The sequence below is a fragment of the Aulonocara stuartgranti genome (assembly GCF_965226115.1).
Source record: "Aulonocara stuartgranti genome assembly, chromosome: 19".
Classification (NCBI taxonomy): Eukaryota; Metazoa; Chordata; class Actinopteri; order Cichliformes; family Cichlidae; genus Aulonocara; species Aulonocara stuartgranti.
The window spans coordinates 23701337-23725267 of record NC_138955.1 but is presented as its reverse complement, the minus strand read 5'-3'; the positions used below and the strand labels follow the sequence as shown (position 1 = coordinate 23725267).

The 23931-nt window shown below is 44.7% G+C and overlaps 2 protein-coding genes across 3 annotated transcripts; both read left to right on the top strand.

Annotated features, from left to right (window-relative positions):
• The first annotated feature begins 5203 nt into the window (after positions 1-5203).
• Positions 5204-7289, top strand: LOC309695861 (uncharacterized protein). 2 transcript variants are annotated; one of them, XM_082516819.1, is made up of 3 exons: positions 5204-5846; positions 6149-6258; positions 6440-7289. In XM_082516819.1, exon 3 carries the CDS (start codon positions 6528-6530, stop codon positions 7092-7094), a length of 567 nt encoding a protein of 188 aa, XP_082372945.1. In that variant the 5' UTR covers positions 5204-5846; positions 6149-6258; positions 6440-6527; the 3' UTR covers positions 7095-7289. The 2 variants fall into 2 exon arrangements, with proteins under 2 accessions (XP_082372945.1, XP_082372946.1); XM_082516820.1 differs by having other exon boundaries at positions 5204-6258.
• Positions 7290-9817: 2528 nt separating this feature from the next.
• On the top strand, positions 9818-22530 carry LOC309695862 (phospholipase A and acyltransferase 3-like). Its single transcript, XM_082516821.1, has 5 exons — positions 9818-11355; positions 11673-11781; positions 11892-12169; positions 12767-12885; positions 22502-22530. The coding sequence occupies exons 1-5, from the start codon at positions 11341-11343 to the stop codon at positions 22512-22514; spliced, it is 534 nt and encodes a 177-aa protein (XP_082372947.1). The 5' UTR covers positions 9818-11340; the 3' UTR covers positions 22515-22530.
• The last annotated feature ends 1401 nt before the right edge of the window (positions 22531-23931 follow it).

The window sequence follows — 23931 nt, the reverse complement described above, 5'->3', positions numbered from 1 at the left end:
AACTAACATACGCGGAGAGACACAGGGAGATCCACACAACATGAGGGAGAACGCGACGCCGAACAGAGGAAGACGCAGACAGAAATACACAGAGGGTTAACGAGGAAAGTGGGAACACACGGGGAACACAGGTGACACAGATAACCATAACGAGACACTGACGGGAGACGGGCAGAGTCAAACAGGAAGTACAGAGGTTCAGACAGGAGGAGAGAGAGCACGGGGAAAAACACAGACATAACGGGCTGGGGAAACATGGAACAACCACAAAGGGAGACGAGGGCTCATAAATACAGAGAGGGCACACAGGGGGGAGAGAGAGCACGGGGAAAACTTAGACATAACGGGCAGGGGAAACATGGAATAAAACATAAGGAGAGACGAAGGCTCACAGATACACAGAGGGGCACACAGGGGGTGAGAGTCACAAAGGGAACGCACATAAGGAACACCACAACAGGGCAACTCAGAAAACATGGTCTAAATAAGGAACGAAATACAAAAATACATGGAAACTAAGAATACTGGGCCCACATGGCCCAGGACCATGACATCACCCCCCCCTAAAGGGCTGGCTCCCGACAGCCCAAACCCGAGAAACAAAAACAAAAACAGAAAACAACCCACCCAGGGCGGGAGGCGGGGGACCAGGACGGAGGGACCAGAACGGGAAACAAAACAAACAACAGAAAACACAGGAGCACATGACCATAGTCAAAATAAAGTTCAGGGGGCCGACCCAGAGCCCACAGGCACAAGAGTTCACGGGTCACACGGTCGGGGGGCCGACCAGGCGGGTAGCACAGGTGGCAGAGCTGGTCCGGAGGCCGGCCGCGCGGAAGGCAGCGGCGGCGGCGAAGGAGACGACGGAGCAGTTCAGGGGGCCGGCCGCGCGGAAGGCAGCGGCGGCGGCGGAGGAGACGACGGAGCAGTTCAGGGGGCCGGCCGCGCGGAAGGCAGCGGCGGCGGCGGAGGAGACGACGGAGCAGTTCAGGGGGCCGGCCGCGCGGAAGGCAGCGGCGGCTCTCCAGTGTCAGGCGTGCTGGCCATGGCCCGGTGGGCACAGGACCAGACGAAGCACAGGCCGAAGGCTCTGAGGCTGCTGCAGCTGACGAAGGCTCTGAGGCTGCTGCAGCTGACGAAGGCTCTGAGGCTGCTGCAGCTGACGAAGGCTCTGAGGCTGCTGCAGCTGACGAAGGCTCTGAGGCTGCTGCAGCTGACGAAGGCTCTGAGGCTGCTGCAGCTGACGAAGGCTCTGAGGCTGCTGCAGCTGACGAAGGCTCTGAGGCTGCTGCAGCTGACGAAGGCTCTGAGGCTGCTGCAGCTGACGAAGGCTCTGAGGCTGCTGCAGCTGACGAAGGCTCTGAGGCTGGACCAGGCGAGGCAGCCGATGAGGATGCCGGACCAGGCGAGGCAGCCGATGAGGATGCCGGACCAGACGAGGCAGCCGACGAGGAGGCTGCGGCAGACGAAGGCTCTGAAGAGGAGGCTGCGGCAGACGAAGGCTCTGAAGAGGAGGCTGCGGCAGACGAAGGCTCTGAAGAGGAGGCTGCGGCAGACGAAGGCTCTGAAGAGGAGGCTGCGGCAGACGAAGGCTCTGAAGAGGAGGCTGCGGCAGACGAAGGCTCTGAAGAGGAGGCTGCGGCAGACGAAGGCTCTGAAGAGGAGGCTGCGGCAGACGAAGGCTCTGAAGAGGAGGCTGCGGCAGACGAAGGCTCTGAAGAGGAGGCTGCGGCAGACGAAGGCTCTGAAGAGGGGGCTGCGGCAGACGAAGGCTCTGAAGAGGGGGCTGCGGCAGACGAAGGCTCTGAAGAGGGGGCTGCGGCAGACGAAGGCTCTGAAGAGGGGGCTGCGGCAGACGAAGGCTCTGAAGAGGGGGCTGCGGCAGACGAAGGCTCTGAAGAGGGGGCTGCGGCAGACGAAGGCTCTGAAGAGGGGGCTGCGGCAGACGAAGGCTCTGAAGAGGAGGCTGCGGCAGACGAAGGCTCGGAGGCCGGGCCAGGCGAGGTTGCAGAGGCTGAGGCCGGGCCAGGCGTAGCAGAAACACAGGCGGATGTAGCCGGGCCAGGTGATGACGAGGCGGTCGCAGATGGCGGCTGGACAGGCTCCTCGGGCCCTCCAGCTGATGCGGCGTGAGGCTGAACGGGCCCCTCGGACCCTCCAGCGGAGACAGGAGGCTGAACGGGCCCCTCGGACCCTCCAGCGGAGACAGGAGGCTGAACGGGCCCCTCGGACCCTCCAGCGGAGACAGGAGGCTGAACGGGCCCCTCGGACCCTCCAGCGGAGACAGGAGGCTGAACGGGCCTCTCGGACCCTCCAGCGGAGACAGGGAGGTGCTGGCCGGGCTCACTGGAACCCCCAGCGGACGAGGTAGATGGCGGCGTGGGAGCCGCGGAGTCCTGGATGAGCTCATCCGAGCTTCCAGCAGGAGCTGAAGTAGAGCCAGAGAGACCTGAGACCCCTGGCTGAATGTTGAGCTGACCAGCGGACCGTACTGCTATCGGGGACTGGGCTACAGGAGCTACTGGGGCCTGAACTGAAACAGGCGGCACTGGAGCTACTGGGGCCTGAACTGAAACAGGCGGCACTGGAGCCACTGGGGCCTGAACTGAAACAGGCGGCACTGGAGCTACTGGGGCCTGAACTGAAACAGGCGGCACTGGAGCTACTGGGGCCTGAACTGAAACAGGTGGCTCTGGAAACTGAGCTGAAAGTGGTTGCGGGGTAGGTGACACTGGGAGCTGAGCTACTGGAGACCCAGGTGACACTGGTGTACTGGGGTGAAGGCAGCGAGGACGCAGTCTCTCTCTTAAGGGAGGATCGAATGATTTAGCGATAAACCTAGACGGGAAAAGATGCCGATGCTGAAAATACCAGGCAGCGGGGGCTTCCAGGAGGGTAGCTGACTGAACTGAGCGTGGCTGCGAGGGAGCTAACTGAACTGAGCGTGGCTGCGAGGGAGCTAACTGAACTGAGCGTGGCTGCGAGGGAGCTAACTGAACTGAGCGTGGCTGCGAGGGAGCTAACTGAACTGAGCGTGGCTGCGAGGGAACTAACTGAACTGAGCGTGGCTGCGAGGGAACTAACTGAACTGAGGGTGGCTGCGAGGGTGCTAACTGAGTTGTGAGGGGCTGCGAGGGAGCTAACTGAACTGACCTGGGAGGAGAAACACGAGCAGGAAAAGGAGCAGGCTCAGAAAAAACTGTCCGAGAAATGGCAGGCTCAGGGTCGACAAAAATAGCTCTATCAAAGATGAACCCGCCGTCCACTTCATGTTTTGTAGTCTTAGCATTGTCCGGTTTATGGCGGCGGGCGCGCCGCCTCCTTCGAGCAGAGGAAGCTGGCGCGATGGGCGCTGATGGCGCCAACACAGAGGGTGACGTAGTGGTGAGTTCCCCGTCGTCCGCCTCCATCCTTGCCAGAAATGAGGCAGGCGAAAAATAGCCTAAGCGGATCGGAGACGGCGAGCGGCTGGTAGGCTGTGCAGCAGGTGAGAGGTCCTCCTCCGGGATGAGCCAGGGTTTCCGCCGGAGCTCGTCCTCCCGATAAGCCCGTAACACCTGCTGCCGCTCTTCCTCGCCAAAGTCTATGGCTTCCGTTGTCTCCGTGCGCCACGCCGTGCGGCCAGACCGCGGTGAAGACGCGGAAGCCGGCGGGGTGCGGGCGGAAGGTGTGTCTGTGGCGAGCCTCACCGTTCCAACTCTGACCGCTACTGGCTCATGAGACAGCGGGGAAACGGCGCAACGGCACGGCTCTGGTGAAGGTGCACGCCCACCGGGCCGCTGCTCCTGCGGACGGAGTTGGAGGGTGGAGACGAGAAAGTCGCTGACGAGGGGGTGCAGCGTCTCCCATAACCAGGGGAACACAGATACGCACACCCCTACTTGGCGGGCGAACTCCTCTCGTTCCTCCTCACTGGAACAGTGCAGCCACTTGTCGCAGAGAGACTCCACTGTCCGGACGATCCCCCTCCTCCGTGTCGCTGGGTCCGACATGTTCGCGTCGTCCTGGAGGTCCGCGGAGGGGTTGTGAACTGCTGGGTCCATGTTGTGGTCGCGTTCTTCTGTCACGATACGTTGTGTGGCAGGCAGGAGAAGGACCCAATAGCAAAACTCACAGACACGGGGATGAACTCAAAATCACAGCTTTAATGCTGGAATGGCAGAACATAGGAAATACAAACTAAACTGGGGAAAAGTAAACTAACATACGCGGAGAGACACAGGGAGATCCACACAACATGAGGGAGAACGCGACGCCGAACAGAGGAAGACGCAGACAGAAATACACAGAGGGTTAACGAGGAAAGTGGGAACACACGGGGAACACAGGTGACACAGATAACCATAACGAGACACTGACGGGAGACGGGCAGAGTCAAACAGGAAGTACAGAGGTTCAGACAGGAGGAGAGAGAGCACGGGGAAAAACACAGACATAACGGGCTGGGGAAACATGGAACAACCACAAAGGGAGACGAGGGCTCATAAATACAGAGAGGGCACACAGGGGGGAGAGAGAGCACGGGGAAAACTTAGACATAACGGGCAGGGGAAACATGGAATAAAACATAAGGAGAGACGAAGGCTCACAGATACACAGAGGGGCACACAGGGGGTGAGAGTCACAAAGGGAACGCACATAAGGAACACCACAACAGGGCAACTCAGAAAACATGGTCTAAATAAGGAACGAAATACAAAAATACATGGAAACTAAGAATACTGGGCCCACATGGCCCAGGACCATGACACCGCCACTGCCTCGTTTGAGTTTTGAGTTCTGGGATATTGCATTTTGTCATTTCGATCTGATTGGAGACCAAAAAATCAGCCAACCAGATTTTTTTTGCATCCAAGTCTGTGATTGGCTGGTTTTGTGGCACAAATATAACGGTGTGCAGAAAGAGTTGAATCCGGACGGGCAGAAATGTTGAGAGCGCAAGCAACACATTGCAAGCGAGTGCAAATACAAAAACTGACCGAGAGGGGCTGCTATTGTGTGTGTATGGATAATAGCAAACACGTTTTTTTTGCACGCAGCAACGAATTTTGTTCACTCAAATTTAGCTTTTGTTGGCTCAAAATAAATTTCTCCTCAAAATGCAACACTTGCACCTGCAAATTTTTTTTACGTGCGCTCAGAATAGTGGCACAAAAATAACGCCATAGCTATCAGTCTGCTTTGTACCTTAGCTGTCAATTTGGCTATAGTTTCAATATGCCAGGTATTCAGGTCTATTTATTCTGCAGGAGAATGTAAAACTTGGTGAAAGCAGTCCAATATCTCTGATGACAACTGTTACGTTCCCCTGAGGGGTCTAGGCGGGGAGGGGGAAGTAACAAAAGTGACCGGGTCAGAAAAAGGAGTCAGGGAGGCAAAACAGTTAAATAAAACAGTTTTATTGAAGTAATTCAACTAAAAGAGACGGACAAGCCGTTATCACCATAAAAGAAACAAACAAAAACTCAGGCGTCGGTCAGTAAAGCAAAGTCAAAAGGAAAGCGCAGCTCACTAGCTGGAAACCACAAACACAGCTCACTAGCTGCAATCACCACAAAACACAGACAGCTCACTAGCTGCAAACACCACAAAACACACACACACAGCTCACTAGCTGCAAACACCACACAAAATGGCACTCTGGCCCAGAGCTCACCTTTCCCTGGGCTTAAATACTTTTAATTACTGATGTGAGTCAGCTGTGTTACAGGGAAAGGTGGCACCTCAGGCAGAAGAAGTGGTGGGACACGCCCACACAGGCAACTTCAGGAGGAGGCCCTGCTAGGGCCGTAACAACAACAATACTCAGTTAGTTGTTGAGGATATCCTAAACTTTTCTATTGGTAAGCTATGCTGTTTTTGCTACTGTTAGCTGCTATTAGCTGGCATTATGAACATTCCTTTGAAGTGGACTCAGGTGATTAACAAATGAAGTCTCATATAATGTGACAATGTAATTAACCTGTGTGTTTGAATGTGTGATTTTCTTTTAGGACACTTTAGCCTAGCATAATGTTATCTTTTAGCGAGCTGCTTTTGTTGTTTAGCCAACTTGTTGTCAGATGCCAGTCTGCTTACAATAAGTAATTGTGACAATATCAGGAATAAAGTATGTTTATGCATTTTTTTTTTTTAAATTTGTTAGAGCCCCGATTTTAGTTCAAGAGATGAGGCTTGAGATAACGAGGAAAAGGATCAGGTGTAAATAAGGGAGGAGAGAGAGAAGCAGGGAAGGAGAAAGACATATAGAGAAAGGTAAACACTTTTAGTGGGTATTTGTGAATTTAAACTATAAGTAACCTATAAAGCTTACTACGTATGTGGCCAGTCAGTAGCATCAAAGTTTATGAGAATACATCAATTATTTGGACTTAATCACACGCTAATCAACATATATATATATGTATGTATATATATATATGGCCCCAACTGACAGCGTGCTCAGTGAATACCTCAGGCAGCAGAAACCCAAGAAAGTGGAGGAAGACGAGGAACCATCATGGAAGGACAGGCCCCTGCACGGTATGTACCACCGGCAGATAGAGGAGGTGGCTGATATCCAGAAATGCTACCAGTGGCTGGACAAAGCTGGACTGAAAGACAGCACAGAGGCACTAATCATGGCAGCACAGGAACAAGCTCTGAGTACAAGATCCATAGAGGCTGGGGTCTATCACACCAGGCAAGACCCCAGGTGCAGGCTGTGTAAAGATGCCCCAGAGACAATCCAGCACATAACAGCAGGGTGCAAGATGCTAGGAGGCAAGGCATACATGGAACTCCATAACCAAGTGGCCGGCATAGTGTACAGGAACATCTGTGCCGAGTATAACCTGGAAGTCCCGAGGTCAAAATGGGAGATGCCCCCAAGGGTGGTGGAGAATGACCGAGCTAAGATCCTGTGGGACTTCCAGATACAGACGGACAAAATGGTGGTGGCTAACCAACCGGACATAGTGGTAGTAGACAAACAGAAGAAGACGGCCGTAGTGATCGATGTAGCGGTTCCGAATGACAGCAACATCAGGAAGAAGGAACACGAGAAGCTCGAGAAATACCAAGGGCTCAGAGAAGAGCTCAAGAAGATGTGAAGGGTGAAGGTGACGGTGGTCCCCGTGGTAATCGGAGCACGGTGACTCCCAAGCTAGGCGAGTGGCTCCAGCAGATCCCGGGAACAACATCGGAGATCTCTGTCCAGAAGAGCGCAGTCCTGGGAACAGCTAAGATACTGCGCAGGACCCTCAAGCTCCCAGGCCTCTGGTAGAGGATCTGAGCTTGAAGGATTGACCGCCCGCAGGGGCGAGTGGGGAATTTATTTTATATATATGAGTACAGTAATCTCTTTTTATATACTTTATAACTTAAAAAAATACTTGCTGTACATTTGAATTCTCTGGAGTCAGCTTCAAGAAATATTTATTCTGTTCATGGTAGATGGAGGCAGGATGAATCAGTCTCAGCCCTTAGTTCAAAGGAGAAAGTCGCATCTAACTTTACAAATGAGGTGATTAAAGCATAACTGACCTTAAGTTCGTAAACACTTATTTAAGTAGTGTCACTATTTGAAATGCACATTTTAAATTTTCCACTTTCATCATTGTTCTCTTTGCAGTATCTAAACTCTCTTGCAGGGTAATTACACACAATATGCTGCCACTATAGCAATAAGAAACTAAGATGTGAACTCTGCCTCCAGCCGCCCCCAACTAGCCTCTGTCAACTGTGCTGACCAGTCCCCATGGCAACTGGCACAGAACTAATTTTCCTGAAATGTGACCATCGCTTTTGGAAAAGAGTAGAAAAGAAAAAAAAATAACAGTTGTATTTGCTGTATGCGCTGTGAAAACACATCTTTCATATAGTGCCAGAGAACCCACGAGGCTTTGTCTTCTGTACAAATATGAGTGGCAGGCTCTTTTCTAGCCCTGAGCAAACGCTATGGTCCTCGTCATCCTCCTCCTCCTGACTCCACCGTGGGACTGCATTCTGTAGAAACAGTGTAAAAAAGACCACTGGCACTGAAATTGATTTGGCTTTAATTAACCATTGTACAATGATCCATGGCTTCTGCCAAACAGTCGGCGTGATTTACGATCCACTTGTGGTTGAATATGGGCACAGGAGGCAACTTCAGCTGAGCTTGTTCTGTTAAGAAAGAAAGTAGTTCAGGCTGAGTTTGCAATCCAGAATTTAATATGATATATGAGACACCAAAATACAGGCATTTTGAAATTCTCTCTTTCTCCAAAATATATTATATTAAAATATAATATTCTCCACAAGGAGACTACACTCTCCTAAAGGATTTTAAATGTTATGGAACCTTTTTTATCCCTCTAGCCTTTCAAAGTAAATACTTAGTTACAATTATTTGCAGAACATGTTTTCAATTTGTTTTTTCAGAATTCTGGAACAAAATTTAAAAAAAGAACCTCATATTTATATGTATTCTCTGCCATGTAATCCAATTTAGTATGTTTGATTTAAAAGCAGCAGCATATGTTATTGATTAGTAAGTAAATAAATCGGTATGTGCATTTTTCTCTTGTCCTGTATGTGACCTGAAGTCATTCATGTGTTTTTGGTGCTTCTTTATTTGCACAAAAAAAGGTCTGCTCACTTTAGAACGCACTTTAGTTACCTTAAACTTAAGCCTTTTACAAAAGGGGACAAGTTTTTCTCCGAGTGCACCGTGAACGTTTGCGTGCCAGCCGTGGGATTGCCGCTCCTTGCAATCGCCACCAATTCCTGAACGTTCATTGTTCTGCAGCTGATTGAGGTGGTTTCTCCTTTTAAGACTCGGTGAGGGAAAGGAGCGCAAATCACTGACTTAGCAATCCGCTCCCAACAAAATCTCCTCCCTCTTTCACTGTAACAGGCCAAAGATCGTGCTGCGCTTGCAAGTCTAACAGTCAATACTTAAAAAAGCCATGAAAAAGAGAGCAGCATTAGCATATCAAAGACCAACATCTGACAAGGGCCTGCCTGAACCTTCCATAAGTGGTGTGCACTGGGAGAAAAGGGTTTGACTGTACAGGAGGAAAGGTGGGAAAAGTCCAACAGTTGAAGATTACTGAGGGTTTTACTGCTGCTCATCAGTCACACAAGATGAGACCATCACAAGAGAGGGATTAGGAAGAATATTAGGGGGCAGATGTTGAAGATGAGAGCCCTCCTCTCTGCCTCGGGCTCTGATTAAACCCAGTATATAACATATGATTTTTTTCAGTGAGAAAGCACAAAGGTCAAAAGTATAGGTATGGTGGTCAGAAGAATAAATGGGAGGTATACAAGCCACGTTAAAAGCCAGAACTAACAGACGAGGAAGGAGTTCAGTGTCTGGTGTCAAATCTCTCCTCTGGCTTCTGTCTGCTGTCAGTGAGGTGAAGACAGTAGAACAGCAAAAGAAAAATTTGAAAAAATTCGTCTTGGCAACAGTGCAGGACATAGTGTATTACAGCTGTATTTAATGAAAAAAAGTGCTGCATTGATCATACTGTGGGGAATTCCTCCAAACATCCTGTAAAGCTAAAAGGCCAGGGAGCTCCCTGTGCTGGTCTGATTGAGGGTTTCCTGTTTTAAGTACTTAATGAGGAACTGGGGAAAAATCTAACTTCCAGGTCTCTTGACTTGGATGCTTTCCGGACAATAATAATGAAACAAAGCTTCTTTTTTCCAGGTTCTTCTGGATGATGTTACCAAACACCTGCTGTTGCTGTACATGTGCAGTTTTAAATTTTGTTCAGTAAGGGTCTTACATCAAAATGCAGAAAAGGAAAGCAATAAAAAAAAAGAGATTTCTAATAATGGCAAAACCAGAGAGAGGAAAAATGACTCGGCTGCAGTTTCCCTACTTTGTCATTTTGGAGCCTTAAGACAAAGTAACACACAAATGAAATATAAAAATTTTACTTGGACACTTTCAGTTTCACTTGATATGCTTTCCTACAAGAAGATAGCATGCCATATTATATTCAATAAGCTGATTCTGTTCATCTGGATGTAGCATTTTCACATAGCTGAACCAATGGCCCAGTGATGTATCAGGATAGGATAACTAGTGTGCAAGCTGAGATCAGTTTTATGTAGGGAGAAATTAGAGACTAAACCTGTACCTGGACTTAAAGATGGTTGAAGTTAGGCATTTTAACATGGGGGTCAATTACACTTGGAGTCAGCCTCAAGTGGCCATTTGAGGAATTGCAGTTGTCAGTACTTCTAGTTTGGCCATCCATCCATCCCTTCATTCTTTCCACTTATCCTTATCGGGGCTAACACATTAGCCTTGTGTCAGAATATCTTTGATCAGATAATATTAATCTGAAACAGTAGACTGTCAATTTTAGTGACACATTAGTGAACGCAGTGCTCAAGAGTTTCTACAGATCATAATGTTGGACTCTTAGTACGCTTACCTGCCTCCAAATAAATGCTAATATATAGCTGCTGTTTAACAGACCACACCACTAAAGGTAATAAATGCTACTTTCAGCAATTCCCTTGTCTTAAATAGCACAGCAGGTTGCTCCAGCTGTTTGCTTTGGCAGAATTTTATAACCGATGCCCTTCATGACGCAAACACAAAGGGTTTTTGTGCATTGGGCTAGAATTTTATCAGGGACCTTCAAATTTCCAAGCAAATGCATTAACTGCCACACTATGGAACAAACTAACTTTGCACCAATGTTAACAATGTTTATTTTGTCAATAAATTGTAAGGCATGAAAGACCATAAACCACAAATAAACACTTAAAATCATTACATTTACAACTGTATTCAGTCAGTTTACTCCACAATAACATTTCATTAGTTCCTTTGAGTCAGCGTCAGCTTGAGGTCAACAAGCTAGAGGTCTTTTAAATAAAATCCCAGATTGACATGTACAGGATATTGATTTTTTTCTTGAATTATGAGTAAAAATAATTTGAGAACTAAGACGGACCTTAAAGTCTTTACAATAGTTGTTTGTCTTGTATCTGTCTGATGTTGGAGTGTTTTATCTTGTTGCTGTAGATTTTCACCTTCTTTACAATGAACTTTGGTTTATTGTAGAAGGCTCAATCCAATGAACAGTTCACAAGAAATGAAACTTACCCTTTCTCGCACTGCGCACTGCTTGGCAGCTGCTTAACAGCAACAGTCTCATTGGCTTTTCTAGTTAATGATTTGCAAATTTAGGCCATGTAGCCTCCATGTGGTATTTACCAATGCGCTTATCTAATCTGTCTTTCCATATTAGCACTTCTCCATCTGAAATGTAAGCTAATAAGTTTCAGTACCAGTCAGAGTAAATTCGCTACCAGTCGTGCCCACCAGCTGACTGAAGAGGTGAAGCCATGGCACCAACACTGGTGAGTGATCCTCTCCTTGCTTTTACTATTACTTAAGTCCACATTTTTGTGACTACATTGGTATGTTGTGTGCTTTTACTTGATCAAATTTTAATTATTTTTAGATATATGAAAATTCAGAATTTATGCTAACCTTTTTCTTTGCCACAGCAAAGAGATTCAAACAACTTTGATATATTATACATTATTACAATATCTGAAAATTACTAGGCGACTCATATTTTCACCTCGTTATGATTTTTGTTCTTCCTCTAGTCAGCTTTTACTAGCTCACTTGTCTGTTTATACTGAGTGCTGCCTTTTCTCATTATTTTCAGTTTGACAAAGAGCCAAAGCCAGGGGACCTTATCGAGATCTCTCGGGGGGCATATAAACACTGGGCTGTTTACATTGGAGGAAATGAAGTTGTTCATTTACTGCCTCCGAGTGAGTATTACATTTTTGACCTGCACAAAACACACATTAACGTGCCCTACATAATTCACAGATGTTGCTTTAGTGTCTCTCTGACCTCCTTTTTCCTCTTCCAAAAAAAGCACATCCAGGTGGTGAGTTGGGATCCTTCGGTGAACTGCTGACGTTACTAGACAGCGGTAAGGCGCAGGTGAGGCGTCAGAAGATCTGGGAAGTTGTCGGCTCCAGCGAATTTGAGGTCAATAATCTTCTGGATGATGAGTACAGTCCTCGTGAGCCTCTTGCCATTGTGAGGGATGCCTGCAGGATGGTCGGTCGAGAGCTGCCTTACTGTATCGCTACTCAGAATTGTGAACACTTTGTCACAGAGCTACGTTATGGAAAGCCAGAGTCCCGACAGGTGAGGGATTTTTACCTAAAAGAAAAGTCTGTGAGATCAAATGGGTTGTAAATTCTCTTGTGTTAAGCTGAACATGGCTTAAACCAACAGTGAAGAGCAACAGTAACACTTTATTGCTGTTTCAGTGAGAAATGATTTTATCAAAGTGTTTGTCTGCACCTGCGCTGGATGTGTTTATCATCTAAGCGCCTCATTTATTGTAAAGATACAAAGATGTAACACAATCTATTATGAATAATTAGAAGCAGATGTGGTGCTGAATAAATTTTGATTATGTATCAAACGGCAGATTAGCTGATTTGCAAGTTCCAAAAAAAGCTTGCTTAGTCAACCCGTTTTGTCACCTTCGCTGCCATAAATAGCTCTCTGAGATGCATTAAAAAAAAACTTCTTTTTCATAGTGTTCAATCAGAAAATGCAACATGGCAGCCGCTCAATTTTTAATGAATGTAAACATGGTCATTATTTTTTATTTTGTTTTTACTGTCTATTATTGCAGCCTTGTGGAAGTCAGCACTGAAATACAACCTCAACAACAATGCAATAACTGCTTTCCCTCCACAACTGCTTTTCTCTTTATTGTGTTTTTTTCCATAGGTTCAAACAGCAGCTGTGATTGGAGGCGTCGCGGTGGCAGGTGTAGCCGCTGCAATTTTGGGTGCCGCGCTGTTTTCCTCCTTCAACACGGACGAAAACAAAAGAAGAAGAAATTATAGGTGATTGCAGTGACTGATATCATTAATATCAGTAAAAAGGAAGGAAATAGTTTGTTGGTGTAACAAGGTCAGCAGAAACAATAAGTTAATCACAGTGAGGATTTCTAGGATTGAAGATATTTTTGGAATTGTGGGTGATTTTAGAACGCTTAAATTTGTACTGCCTAAATTCTAAATAAAGATTTGGAAATTTGAAATTAGGCTTTTTGACCATATCACCGTACAGACAAATATACAATCTAATGCTTTGGATGTTTTTTTGCAATGTAGGAGGTCAGAGCACTGGGCCAGGCCAGTAAAGCTATCCGGTTGTTCAGTGATGACGCGACGAATCCTACTTCCGGGTCTAAAGTAGTCTGCGTTTAATATGGCTTTTGTGTTGTTAACATGTTTAATGTTATGTATTTTCTTATTTTTGATCTCAAAAAGCTCCTAAAACAGTCAGTGATCCCTGTTGACCTCCCTCGGCTTTTATTACCACTAATCATTTATTTAAGCTCAGTTTTTAAAACCTTAGGATGTAGCTACAGCCCAGCCCATGCAGCAGTATATGAATGACTAACCTCGTATTATGGATGGATTATCTCAGTTGTTCTCCTGGCTGAAGTTTGGTCCTTATACAGCATCCTGCCATGCGATTACATTTGTTCCTGACCACCGAGAACACTCACGTTAACTTTTATCGAGTGGAAAAAAAGTTAGCTTGTTTATATTATGCTAACATAGCTGTGTCGCTAGCGGTCACGTAGCACATCATTATATACCAGCTAGCCCAACTTCAGTAACCCTACAAACGTCACTGCTGTTTAGCTTTCTGTCTTCATTTATGTTGAAAGTGATAACAGAGCTGTACGTTTTAATTTGTTTCCAAAACCCCGCAGTCAGGACATGCTATATTGTATTTAGATAGAAGCTAGCGAGCTAACTCCCTGCTAACTTCTAACTCCGTTAAATGTCATAAATTCCGCTTTCATGGATGCCTGGATGTTAAACTCAATTGTTACACCTGGTAGAGCAGAACGCTGATCATTTTATTAAAGATGAAAGACTTTAGACAGTTTTTCAACTCTCAGTAATGCCATAGTGATAGTTTGATATATGGACCTGCAGCGGAGTTTAGGCCCAGACACGGCTAGTGACGTCAGACTGAACAATCGGATTAGCAGGTGGGTGCAGCTGGGCTTGCTTAGGCCCCAGAATCACTACAGAATAGGGTTGCCAACTCCCTGAAAAATAAATAAGGGACACCTCGTGGCCAGGGCCGGGCAACCCAGTTGTCTTCACCCTTCCCAGTGTGGTAGCTCTTTTTTTGTGTGTGAAATTATTTTTTAACCATTTGACTTGAACTTGATTTAAGCAGATGCATATTCTTTGTGATATGACCATATGGGAAACAAATGATCATTTAGCCATTTATTTTTAGCTCACAATGACAACATTAACACAGTAAAACAGGTCTCTTTCTTAAACAGAAGCCTGTCATGCTTAACTTTTGAGAATATAAGTAAATCTTTCTTTAAAAGAACTCTGTCCTACTTAACTTAAAATTATATAAATTAATAGAAAACAATAGAAAGAAAAATATTCTTGTAACAGTGCACATATAGTGCATTTAGTACAGTTGGCTTCAGTTGAGGTATTATTTCAGCTTTTCTAAAGCTAATCAGCTGCTCCTGTTTGTAAACCCACTTGTTCCCATGATTACGCATCTTAACTCATCATCATTATTCATCTATGTATTACTTTTATGTATTAGTCATCTATTTGTTGTAATCATCTATCCTTGCATTTGTTTATTACACAAAATAAGTTATATTATCACACTTCTGGCCACATAGCCCTGATATTCACTGCACATGCCCATATTAACCTTAACCAGAGGGTTTAAAAAAAACAAACCAGTGTTTACATACCATATCTGCTTCTGCCGTGGCCTGGCGGACAAAAAATTGGTAAAGGGTTCCCCGAGCTTTCACGCCTCTCATGTTCTTCATGTGCCCACCAATAGAAGCATGCCTATGGAAAAAGTGCGCGGCACACAGTGCAGTGCGCTTTATAGTGCACTTTTCCAGCCAGGTGTTTTCCTTTTCCCATTCCTCCCTGTACTTTTGCAGCCTTTTTTTTTCTTTCTCTGAGCGAACAAACATTGCTGCTCTAATGCTGGGCTCACACTGTGCGATTTTTGGCCCATTTTGAGCCGATTTTTGAGTCGTGCGACCGATTTGGTGATCAGCCCGATTTTGGCCTTCATCGTGCGTCGTGTAGTATACGTGGGGTAACGAGAAGCGATTAACACCTCACGACCAGCTCCCGATCATCAATCGCTCGTGAGGGTGTCACCGCAGCTGCTCACGCGCAAACACGTAAACGTCGGTGAAAAAGACGGAGCAGCACAGCTGTGCAGCGTGTGATCTGGACACAAGCGATGGAGGCACAACTTGTAGAACTTTGGAAAGCTCATCCGAGCCTTTTCGATGTGGCATCACAAAATTATCACGACCACAACAACCGTGAAAATAGTTGGATTTACATTGCTGCTCAATCACAGCTGCCTGATCACTGTTTTTCATTAGCAATTTAGCAAAGTTGATGTGGTGGTGTGTCTGTGTGAGTGAAAGACAGAGAGAGCGAGCGACAGATTTTCTGTTATAACCTTCATTTTATGGACGCACAGTGTGCCGTCCGAGACTTGCACCGCAGTGTCGGCGTTTGTTTCCCTGTTGGCCATGCTTGTTGTTGTGGTCATCGGTTGTCTTCCGGTATTTTCTCCGTAAGCGATCTTTCCTCAACCAATGAGATGAGCGGTAATCTGACTTGTCATACTCGAATTGTCATAAGTGTGCTGTCAGCTCATTGGTCACAAAGCAGGAGAGGGGCTGGGAATTATGTTTTCAAACAAAGTGTTAATTCCATTAAAAGTTATAGACTACTTTTGATTCTCACTGTATTACGGGACAAAGTGCGTCCCTTATTAGCTCAATACGGGACGTGTACTTTTGTTTCTAAATACGGGACGATTCCGTTTTTTAAGGGACGGTTGGCAACCCTACTACAGAACCCCACATTGTTTGAGGTCACCGTTTGTGAGCTCCATGGAATCCACTGCAGTCTGCAAACACTCTGGTCATGGGACAGAATCCAGCAATAATAAAGCCTCACACCGTCCACGCTTTGGGAGTCTGATGGAACGGTTAATGGTGGCTGATCGTGAGGCTCAGAATCACCATGCATAACAAATGTGCAGCATTTTCACTCTGTGAATGATAGAAAAGACATGCCAATAATATGCATGATTACAGAGAGATGGTGAGTCACAGCCTCAAACATGATCACTAATTAGATGGTATCCATTCATTGATCCATCCGTCTAATCCAGGGCCGATAAATCGATATTTGATCATGAATAAATATTTTTTTCACAGTTAATTTAGCTAAGAAATGCACTTTATAGTACATTTGTTCACTTTTCTTTACACTCTCCAGAGCTCTTTGCCTTGTAATTTTAGCCACAGTGGTTTGGGCTGCTGTCAGTGAAATGTAAGTGACGTTTACAAGCTAATAGAAAACATTCTCATAAACTTAGAATGAATTCATGAAAAATACACAGGAACAGATTGTTGGAAGTTGCCATGTTGTCCTGCCATCTTGAACACAGAGCTCATAGGTGTTCACGGGCTCTGGAGGGAAATTTGAATTAATGTCTGCACCTTCAGACTCAAAATATGTAGAAAATACGCAAAATGTTTTCCTTTTACATTTTATATAAAACCGATTTACCAGTAGGCCGCCTTTGTTATTTTCTTCTCAATGCACTCTGGGTAGTGACGTCACATGGTTGCACCGCATCGGGTTCACAATTAGCAGCGCACTGGAAATGGCTTCTGTTCGACTTTTCCCGTTTGAACCAGAGCAAACCGAGGGAGAGGATAAAATAGTCAACCAGTACTTAGTTTAGATGAAGATGAAAACAATCCGTCACACGAGGACGCGAGAGTGAGGGAAAACTACTGGTGTCTATGCAGCTACTGAGAGTGTTTGTTGTAAAGAGCTCAATTTTATGGCAGCAGCTACCCATGGTAACGCATAAGCGCATGATAAAAACACTAATAGAATTCTATTTTTTATTATACAGTGAAATTATGAAAAATTACAATTCTCCATGCAACATAGTGCACCAAAACTTTGAAGCCATATGTCTTAATCCAGATGTTCTTTGGGCAGCCCTTGTTAGTCTCCATGACCAGTATAGTGCTGGTCTACTAAGTCGTAACCAGGTTACTAATAGGCAAGTTAATTAACACCATTGCTACACTGCAAAACAACAAAACAGGTTAGCTGAACGAAAGCGCCTATACTGACGACAACCAATACATGTCATAGTGCCAGAAAAAAAATGGCCACTCCCACGGCTCCAAAATAGTTTTAAACAACAAAGATTTAATGAATAACAAAAAAAAAATTTGTTATTCTTAAGTATGTTTTTATGTAGTGGAGATCATTTGTAACATATTTAGAGTAGCTTGTCATAATAGTCGGGGTTTCTTTTAAGCCTAATCTTAAAAGTAGAGATAGTGTCTGTCTCTTAAATCCAAACTGGAAGCTGGTTCCACAGAAGAGGGGCCTGAAAACTGAAGGCTCTGTCTCCCATTCTACTTTTAAATACTCTAGGAGCAATAAGTAGGCCTGCAGTACGAGAGAAAAGTGCTCTAATGGGGGTGATATAGTACTATAAGGTCATTAAGATAAGATGGGGCCTGATTATTCAAAACCTTGTATGTGAGAAGCAGGATTTTGAATTCAATTCCGGGTTTAACAGGAAGCCATCAAGAGAAGCCAATACAGGAGAAATCTGCTCTCTCTTTCTAGTCCCTGTCAGTACTCTTGCTGCAGCATCTTGGATTAGCTGAAGGCTTTTCATGGAGTTTTTAGGACATCCTGATAATAAAGAATTACAGTAGTCCAGCCTGGAAGTAATAAATGCATGAACTAGTTTTTCCAGCTTCACTCTGAGACAGGATATTTCTAATTTTATACATATTGCACAAATGGAAGAAAGCATTCCTACATATTTGTTTAATATGTGCATTGAAGGACATGTCCTGGTCAAAAATCACTCCAAGATTCCTCACAGTGTTACTGGAGGCCAAGGTAATGCCATCCAGAGTAAGAATCTGGTTAGATACCATATTACTAAGATTTTCAGGGCCGAGTACAATAACCTCAGTTTGATCTGAATTTAGAAGCAGAAAATTAGAGGTCATCCAGGTCTTTATGTCTCTAAGACATTCCTGCAGTTTAATGATCTAACTTCATGCTAGGTTACGTTAGCTCAAGTGTCCTAAAAATCACACTTTCCCCTCTGATAAACAGCTTGATTATATACTCACATAGTACGAGATGTTATTTGCTAATTGTCCGAGTCCAGCAATGTTAGATCCACTTCAGAAAGAAAGAAAGAAAATAGAAAAGTGCAGGATATCCTGAACAAATCAAGTCAGAATTACTGCAATCTACTGACATCTAGTGGTGAGATTTTCCACACTGTACCTTTAATAATGTATGAGCGTTGCACATTGATACCTACTCCTACAGACAACAAACATTTGGTAAAGATCAAAGTTCAACATCTTAACTTCCTCCTCAAATCATCTGATCTCAGTAACCGCAGTAACTTGTGACCTGACTAAACCTTACCTCATATAGCAAATGATTAAGTGCACACAGCTGAGATATTAAGCAGGGGGTGAACATGCTTCCTCTTTTTCCCCACTTAGAAGTTTGAACTGTTCCCACCATACGTACGACACATCGTGCCCCCTCCTGTAGCTGGAGGCTGTTAGGTTTCCTTTGAATTTGGTGTTATAAACTGCAGCTATAAACACTCGGAAATGTGAATAGATAGTTTGTATGAACTGGCTTGTTTCAAGTTTACCCTGGCCATAAATATGAAAATGTTTTTGTGGGCACAATAATGTACAAACTCCAAGCACTGGGGGGGATAAACTGCATTTAAATAAGCAAACAGAGAGAATTACATCATGGAATAGTCACATCTGATAGCAACATGTGGTTAGAGGTGGATGCAGAGCTCTGGATAACTCCCAGTGGACATAAATCTGGGGTACTTTTCTAAGAACTGCCAGCAACGGAAATCACTTTGTTGCCGTTTCCACCATACAACTGCCCGACTGCACAGCTTGAATGTTTACCTGTGATGATCTGGGATGCAGTAAACTTAAAGCCAACAATGGTTCAGTAATGGGTTTTTTCTTTACATCAATAATAGGTCTTCCCTGGTTAATAGTAAGATAAATGAGTTCAGAGATGCTTTATCCTGGAGCCTAATGGACTGAAAAGGGACTTATTGTGAGTTTCTATTGTACACTAGGCTTGGAGGCAGCACTGAACCAACATGAATAAGTACAGCCAGTAAAGAGCAGTTGGTGATAAATGCAGCGTGACAGGCAGCCACAGAGGCCAAAAATCAACTACCTTTGGTGTCTGTGTCACTTGAGGATATATGGTTGCCCCCTCTGGGTTCTGTCACTGCTAATGTCTCACGTTCAGTTTCCACAAAGGCAAACGTGGAGGACGTGGCTTGGGCCAGGAGAGCCATTAAAAACGACCCGAAATCTTCCATCCGATACAAAGATGTCATTGAGGTTTGTCTCTGCACCTGCTGAAGTCATGGAAGAGGCAGCAGAAGGTCTTCCTCTGTGTCCGACTAAGCGACAACAGTCCACCACCTCCCAAAAACTAGCCGGACAAGTTTTTTTTCTCCTTTTTTTTCAAAAGGCAAACTGCTGCCATGCCAGATAAGTCAACAAATGAGGGCCAGTGAAACTTTGTTCATCGTGTGAGGGGCTTTTTGTGAGAGAGGCTGTGTGGAGAGAAGGGGGAAAGGGGGCTGGAGGGAGGCAGGATGGGGAGCTAGAATTAGGACCACATAAAGACGAGAGCCAGAAGGACGCGGTTGGGAGATGGTGGATTGGACCACCCTAAATGTACGGCTTCCTGGCTGCTGATGCACACTCAGGTGGCAGCAGCTAAAATACCTCTATCTACCCCCATTCGCCAGGTTCACAATGAGGAAACTGTTTCAGCAGGACAGGGGCTCTGCCTCTCAGACCACTGACAGAGAGAGATTAGAATAACAATGGCCCGGGTTAATGATGTTTGTGCCACTGAAGACACAAAGTCATTACTAAAAAAGCCATTAGGCCTCTGAGTCAAAGAGAATGAAAGGGGTGTTTTTTCCACACTGATTGCTTGCAGCGAATGTTAAACAGAATGGTGATCAACACACAGACCACCAGTCGCTCAGTGTCTCATTTTATGGCAGGTTCTCAGTATTTTTCTCTCAGCTATAGCTACTTTTTAACTTATGCAATAGTGACTTGTTTCATGCATCAGCTGCACTTCCTTTCAGCCTTTTCACCTGACTTCTTTACTCAGTTCTACACATCATGTTGAGGCAGAAGGCAGAGCAGAGCTGGAGCTGGCAGAAGGGGGCAAAAAAAAGAAAAAACCAAAGGAGGGAGGAAAAGAGCAAAGAAAAAGAAGGCTTTGAAGAAGACCGAGCTCGCAAAGCTGTATTTTAAAGTTGGATGGCACATCAGAGGCATGAGCAGCTAGAGTTCTGGGGTTTTTTTAAGGCCCATATATGCTCATAGTGCAGCATCCAAAAGGAGCATTCTCTTTAAAGCCGGGCTGAGTGAGACCAAACATTCACCGCCGTGCTCCGAGGCTTAATTATCGTTTGGATCACAAACAGAAAGCTGGTTTCAGAGTTGCAGAAGATGAACAGAAGATGGCTGTTTCTGAAAATAATTAGACGCGACATGATTCCAGCTGTTATTTACATTTATATTACAGGCTGACACGATCATTTAGAGCGACATGGGGCAACAGTAGAATCAGTTTCATTTCCTGTGCTTCCTTTGTCCTTGAATGTTCTGTTTAATAGAGATGTGATTGGAAAAGAAATGAAAGTTGGACTGAAGGAAGTGCTTAGTGATGCCTTGTTATGGACCGCATTTGGCCTTAACATTTTGAAAATTAGTTTGTCTCTGTCTTTTTTTTAAAATTACCAACATAACAAGCTCCAAATACAGAATTTAAATAAATTGAGTATCTGGAAAGACTAATCACCACCATCAACCTTTTGCCAATTAAAATCAGATCATCGTGATTCAGGTGACTTTATACTGTAACATGCTAGTTTGTTTCAATAGTACTCTTAAAATGAGTAAAATTCACATCGAATATCAGAAATGGTTTCCTTTTGTGGCTTAACCAGGAATATTAAGCCTATAACGACATCCAAAACACTACGCAGATCTGGACCAGAGCATCACTGAGCTCTTGAACAGTCTGAGGTGTAGCCTGGTGGGACTGGATCGATCTAACACTGTTGGACTTAGGTCAGGCGAGCATGGAGGCCAGTGTCAATTCCTTCATTCTGCATACTCTTGCTACATGATGCCGGGCATTGTCGCAACCAGGAGGAACCCATACCCACTGCACCATCACAGGGTCTGACTTGATCAGAGATATTCCCATTAGTGGCCTGCTGGAGGTAATTTTGTAGCTCTGGCAGTTCCTCCTTGCACAAAGGAGCAGATACTGGCCCCCAAAGATGGGTTAAGGACCTTCTATTTGCCCTACGTGCTCCTAGAGTAACTGCAAGCAACTTTTATACTTTATATTTCTATAGGTTTGCTTTAGTAAATTAAAGAAATTTGAATAATGACTCATTAGAACAGGCTGTGAAGAAAGATATGTACTTAATTTAGGGTAAACATTGTTTTTTGTCACAACCTTAGTTACAGGGACTGCTACTTCCATGACCATTACATGGAAAAACATTTAGAAAGAGTAAAAAAAAACCAATTCATTTAGATTTTTTTAAATGTACAGCAACTTTCAAACAGGTCAGCAGTGAGATAAACGTAAAGCACTTGGTGGTCTGCAATTTAAGCAGTCATTGTTGGGCAATATGAGGGTCAAACCAAACAATAAATGCACCAGATAGTCTATCTAAAATATTTATGTCTGAAGTCCCATGTTTCTAACATTACACTAAATCCACATCTCAAGTAAATAAGACAATTTCAGGGAAGAATCTCAGCAGGAGACATAACAAATAGCTGAGTTGGGTAGAAACTAGAGCTGGGCGGTGAATGGGGTTTGTGATTAAATATATGCAAAAGCAAAAAGAAACAATTAGAATGCCTATTTTTGAAAATGATGAAGTGTGACATATGCTCAGCCCTCATCTAAATGCTGACTGCCTTCCCCCAGTGCTGGTTTGGAGGGGTGACTGAAGAGAGAGAGGAACTGAGGAAATGCCTGTGGCCAAGCCTCTTATTTTTCCATGGCAGCGTTATAAACATATAGTGCAATAACATCTCCTGTATGTGCCCTCTCAGCCCACAGAACTGTGGCCGGCCTCCTAAAAGCAGCACTATGTTATTACCGCCCACTATGAATGCTTTCTGTGTCTATGTGTATACATGTTGTTATCGGTTGGCCTTCACATGTAAGTCTGTCCATGTGTTTGGCACAAAGAGGAATGCAACATACACTTAATGTGTGCAAATGTTTATTTCCACAGGCTTCCTGCGTAAATGATCCTGCTCAGCCTAACACAGGTAGATTTATGGGGCCTGATACATGGGTATAAATATGCCACAGAAATAGACTGTAGCTAAATGGTGGAGATTGTGCAGTCACTGAATGGGCCCGACTGTCTCTGAAACAGGAGTAAATAAGTCTTGCATCCACAGATTCGCGGCTCAGCCTCCCCCACAAACCAGCAGCGGTAAAGCTGTAAAGTCTGACGGGTTTACCTGTTTATGTGAGGATTTTATTGATTATATACAGTACAACTATTCTGTGATGGGAGGAAAAAATGACAACCACACGTTAATCATTCGTTAACTGTATAATTCCCCAAGAGTGTGGTTTATCCATTCATTTTCCATGTTTAGCCCCTATTATTACAGTAAAGGATTATAAGTCACTGCCATTCATCATCAGACCACCTACAAATGTTACATGCTATGACAACTTCATCTTTGGGAAGTAAAGAAATTCTCAAGCTCTAAACTTCATCTTTACGTGCTAAGGTTTCCATCTCTAAGTGGTAAAACGGGTCACTTGTCCAATATCTTCTTACTCCCAGGTTGTTACATTGTAATAACCCACCAGCTTCACATTGTGTATCGGTTTGGCACAATTTTTTTTTTACAAGTTTAACAGTTCCCGGGTGTCTGAAACAGATGCAATGGGAACCTGGGTAACAACGCCTTGGGATGTATAACCATTTTGAACAAAGTAATAAAGAGAAATACTGTATATCAAAGATGCACATAGCTTCCTGGTCTATAAAATCAAGCCAATGTAGAAGTGCCTTTAAGTTCATGGGGGAAAAGATCATAAATGTAAAGACTGCATGTTGCAAACTTTAGGATATTAGTTTAAATATCTGCCTCCTTAGATTTTGTGCCTTGAGAAAGGAACTCCCAGAAATGCATATGCAACAGCATCAATTTCCACCTCTTACAAGCAGTCTTGCCTCTGCACTCTTAGCAAATCTGGCCCTTATATGTTTATGTCACATAATTTAATGTGTGAGGCTAAACCCAAGGGATGAACAAGTTGAAAGGCATAGTCAATAAGGAGACCAAACTCTTGTCTGGTTCCCTTCTTGTTGGATGTTGTCTGATCGCATCCATTAATCCAACCGCCTCCTAATGCAGACTTCTGACACTGGACATCCACGTTAAAAGAATAACCCTTGGGTAGATTTGAGATTCCCATATGTTAACTCACTGCAGGACTGTATTAGGTGGCCTTAGTTTTGGCTTGGTGGAAAAATAAACCTGCACATGTGTAAGTTATATTCTTTCTTTAACATAACATGTTTTGCTTTGACTTACCGGCAAAAGCAAAAAACCAGAGCAAGCTAAAAGCAGACTATCGTGGTTTCATGCCTTTTTCTGTTTTGAACAGGTAGCCAAGAACAGTCAGCGTATTTTTCAG

What these genes read in the sequence shown, in the direction of transcription:
- LOC309695861 (XM_082516819.1), top strand. Translation starts at nt 6,528, where the DNA reads ATGTACCACCGGCAGATAGAGGAGGTGGCTGATATCCAGAAATGCTAC.
- LOC309695862 (XM_082516821.1), top strand. An exon ending in TGTTCATTTACTGCCTCCGA is followed by an intron (nt 11,782 to 11,891) that starts GTGAGTATTACA and finishes TTCCAAAAAAAG; the next exon opens with CACATCCAGGTGGTGAGTTG. An exon ending in GAAAGCCAGAGTCCCGACAG is followed by an intron (nt 12,170 to 12,766) that starts GTGAGGGATTTT and finishes TTTTTTCCATAG; the next exon opens with GTTCAAACAGCAGCTGTGAT.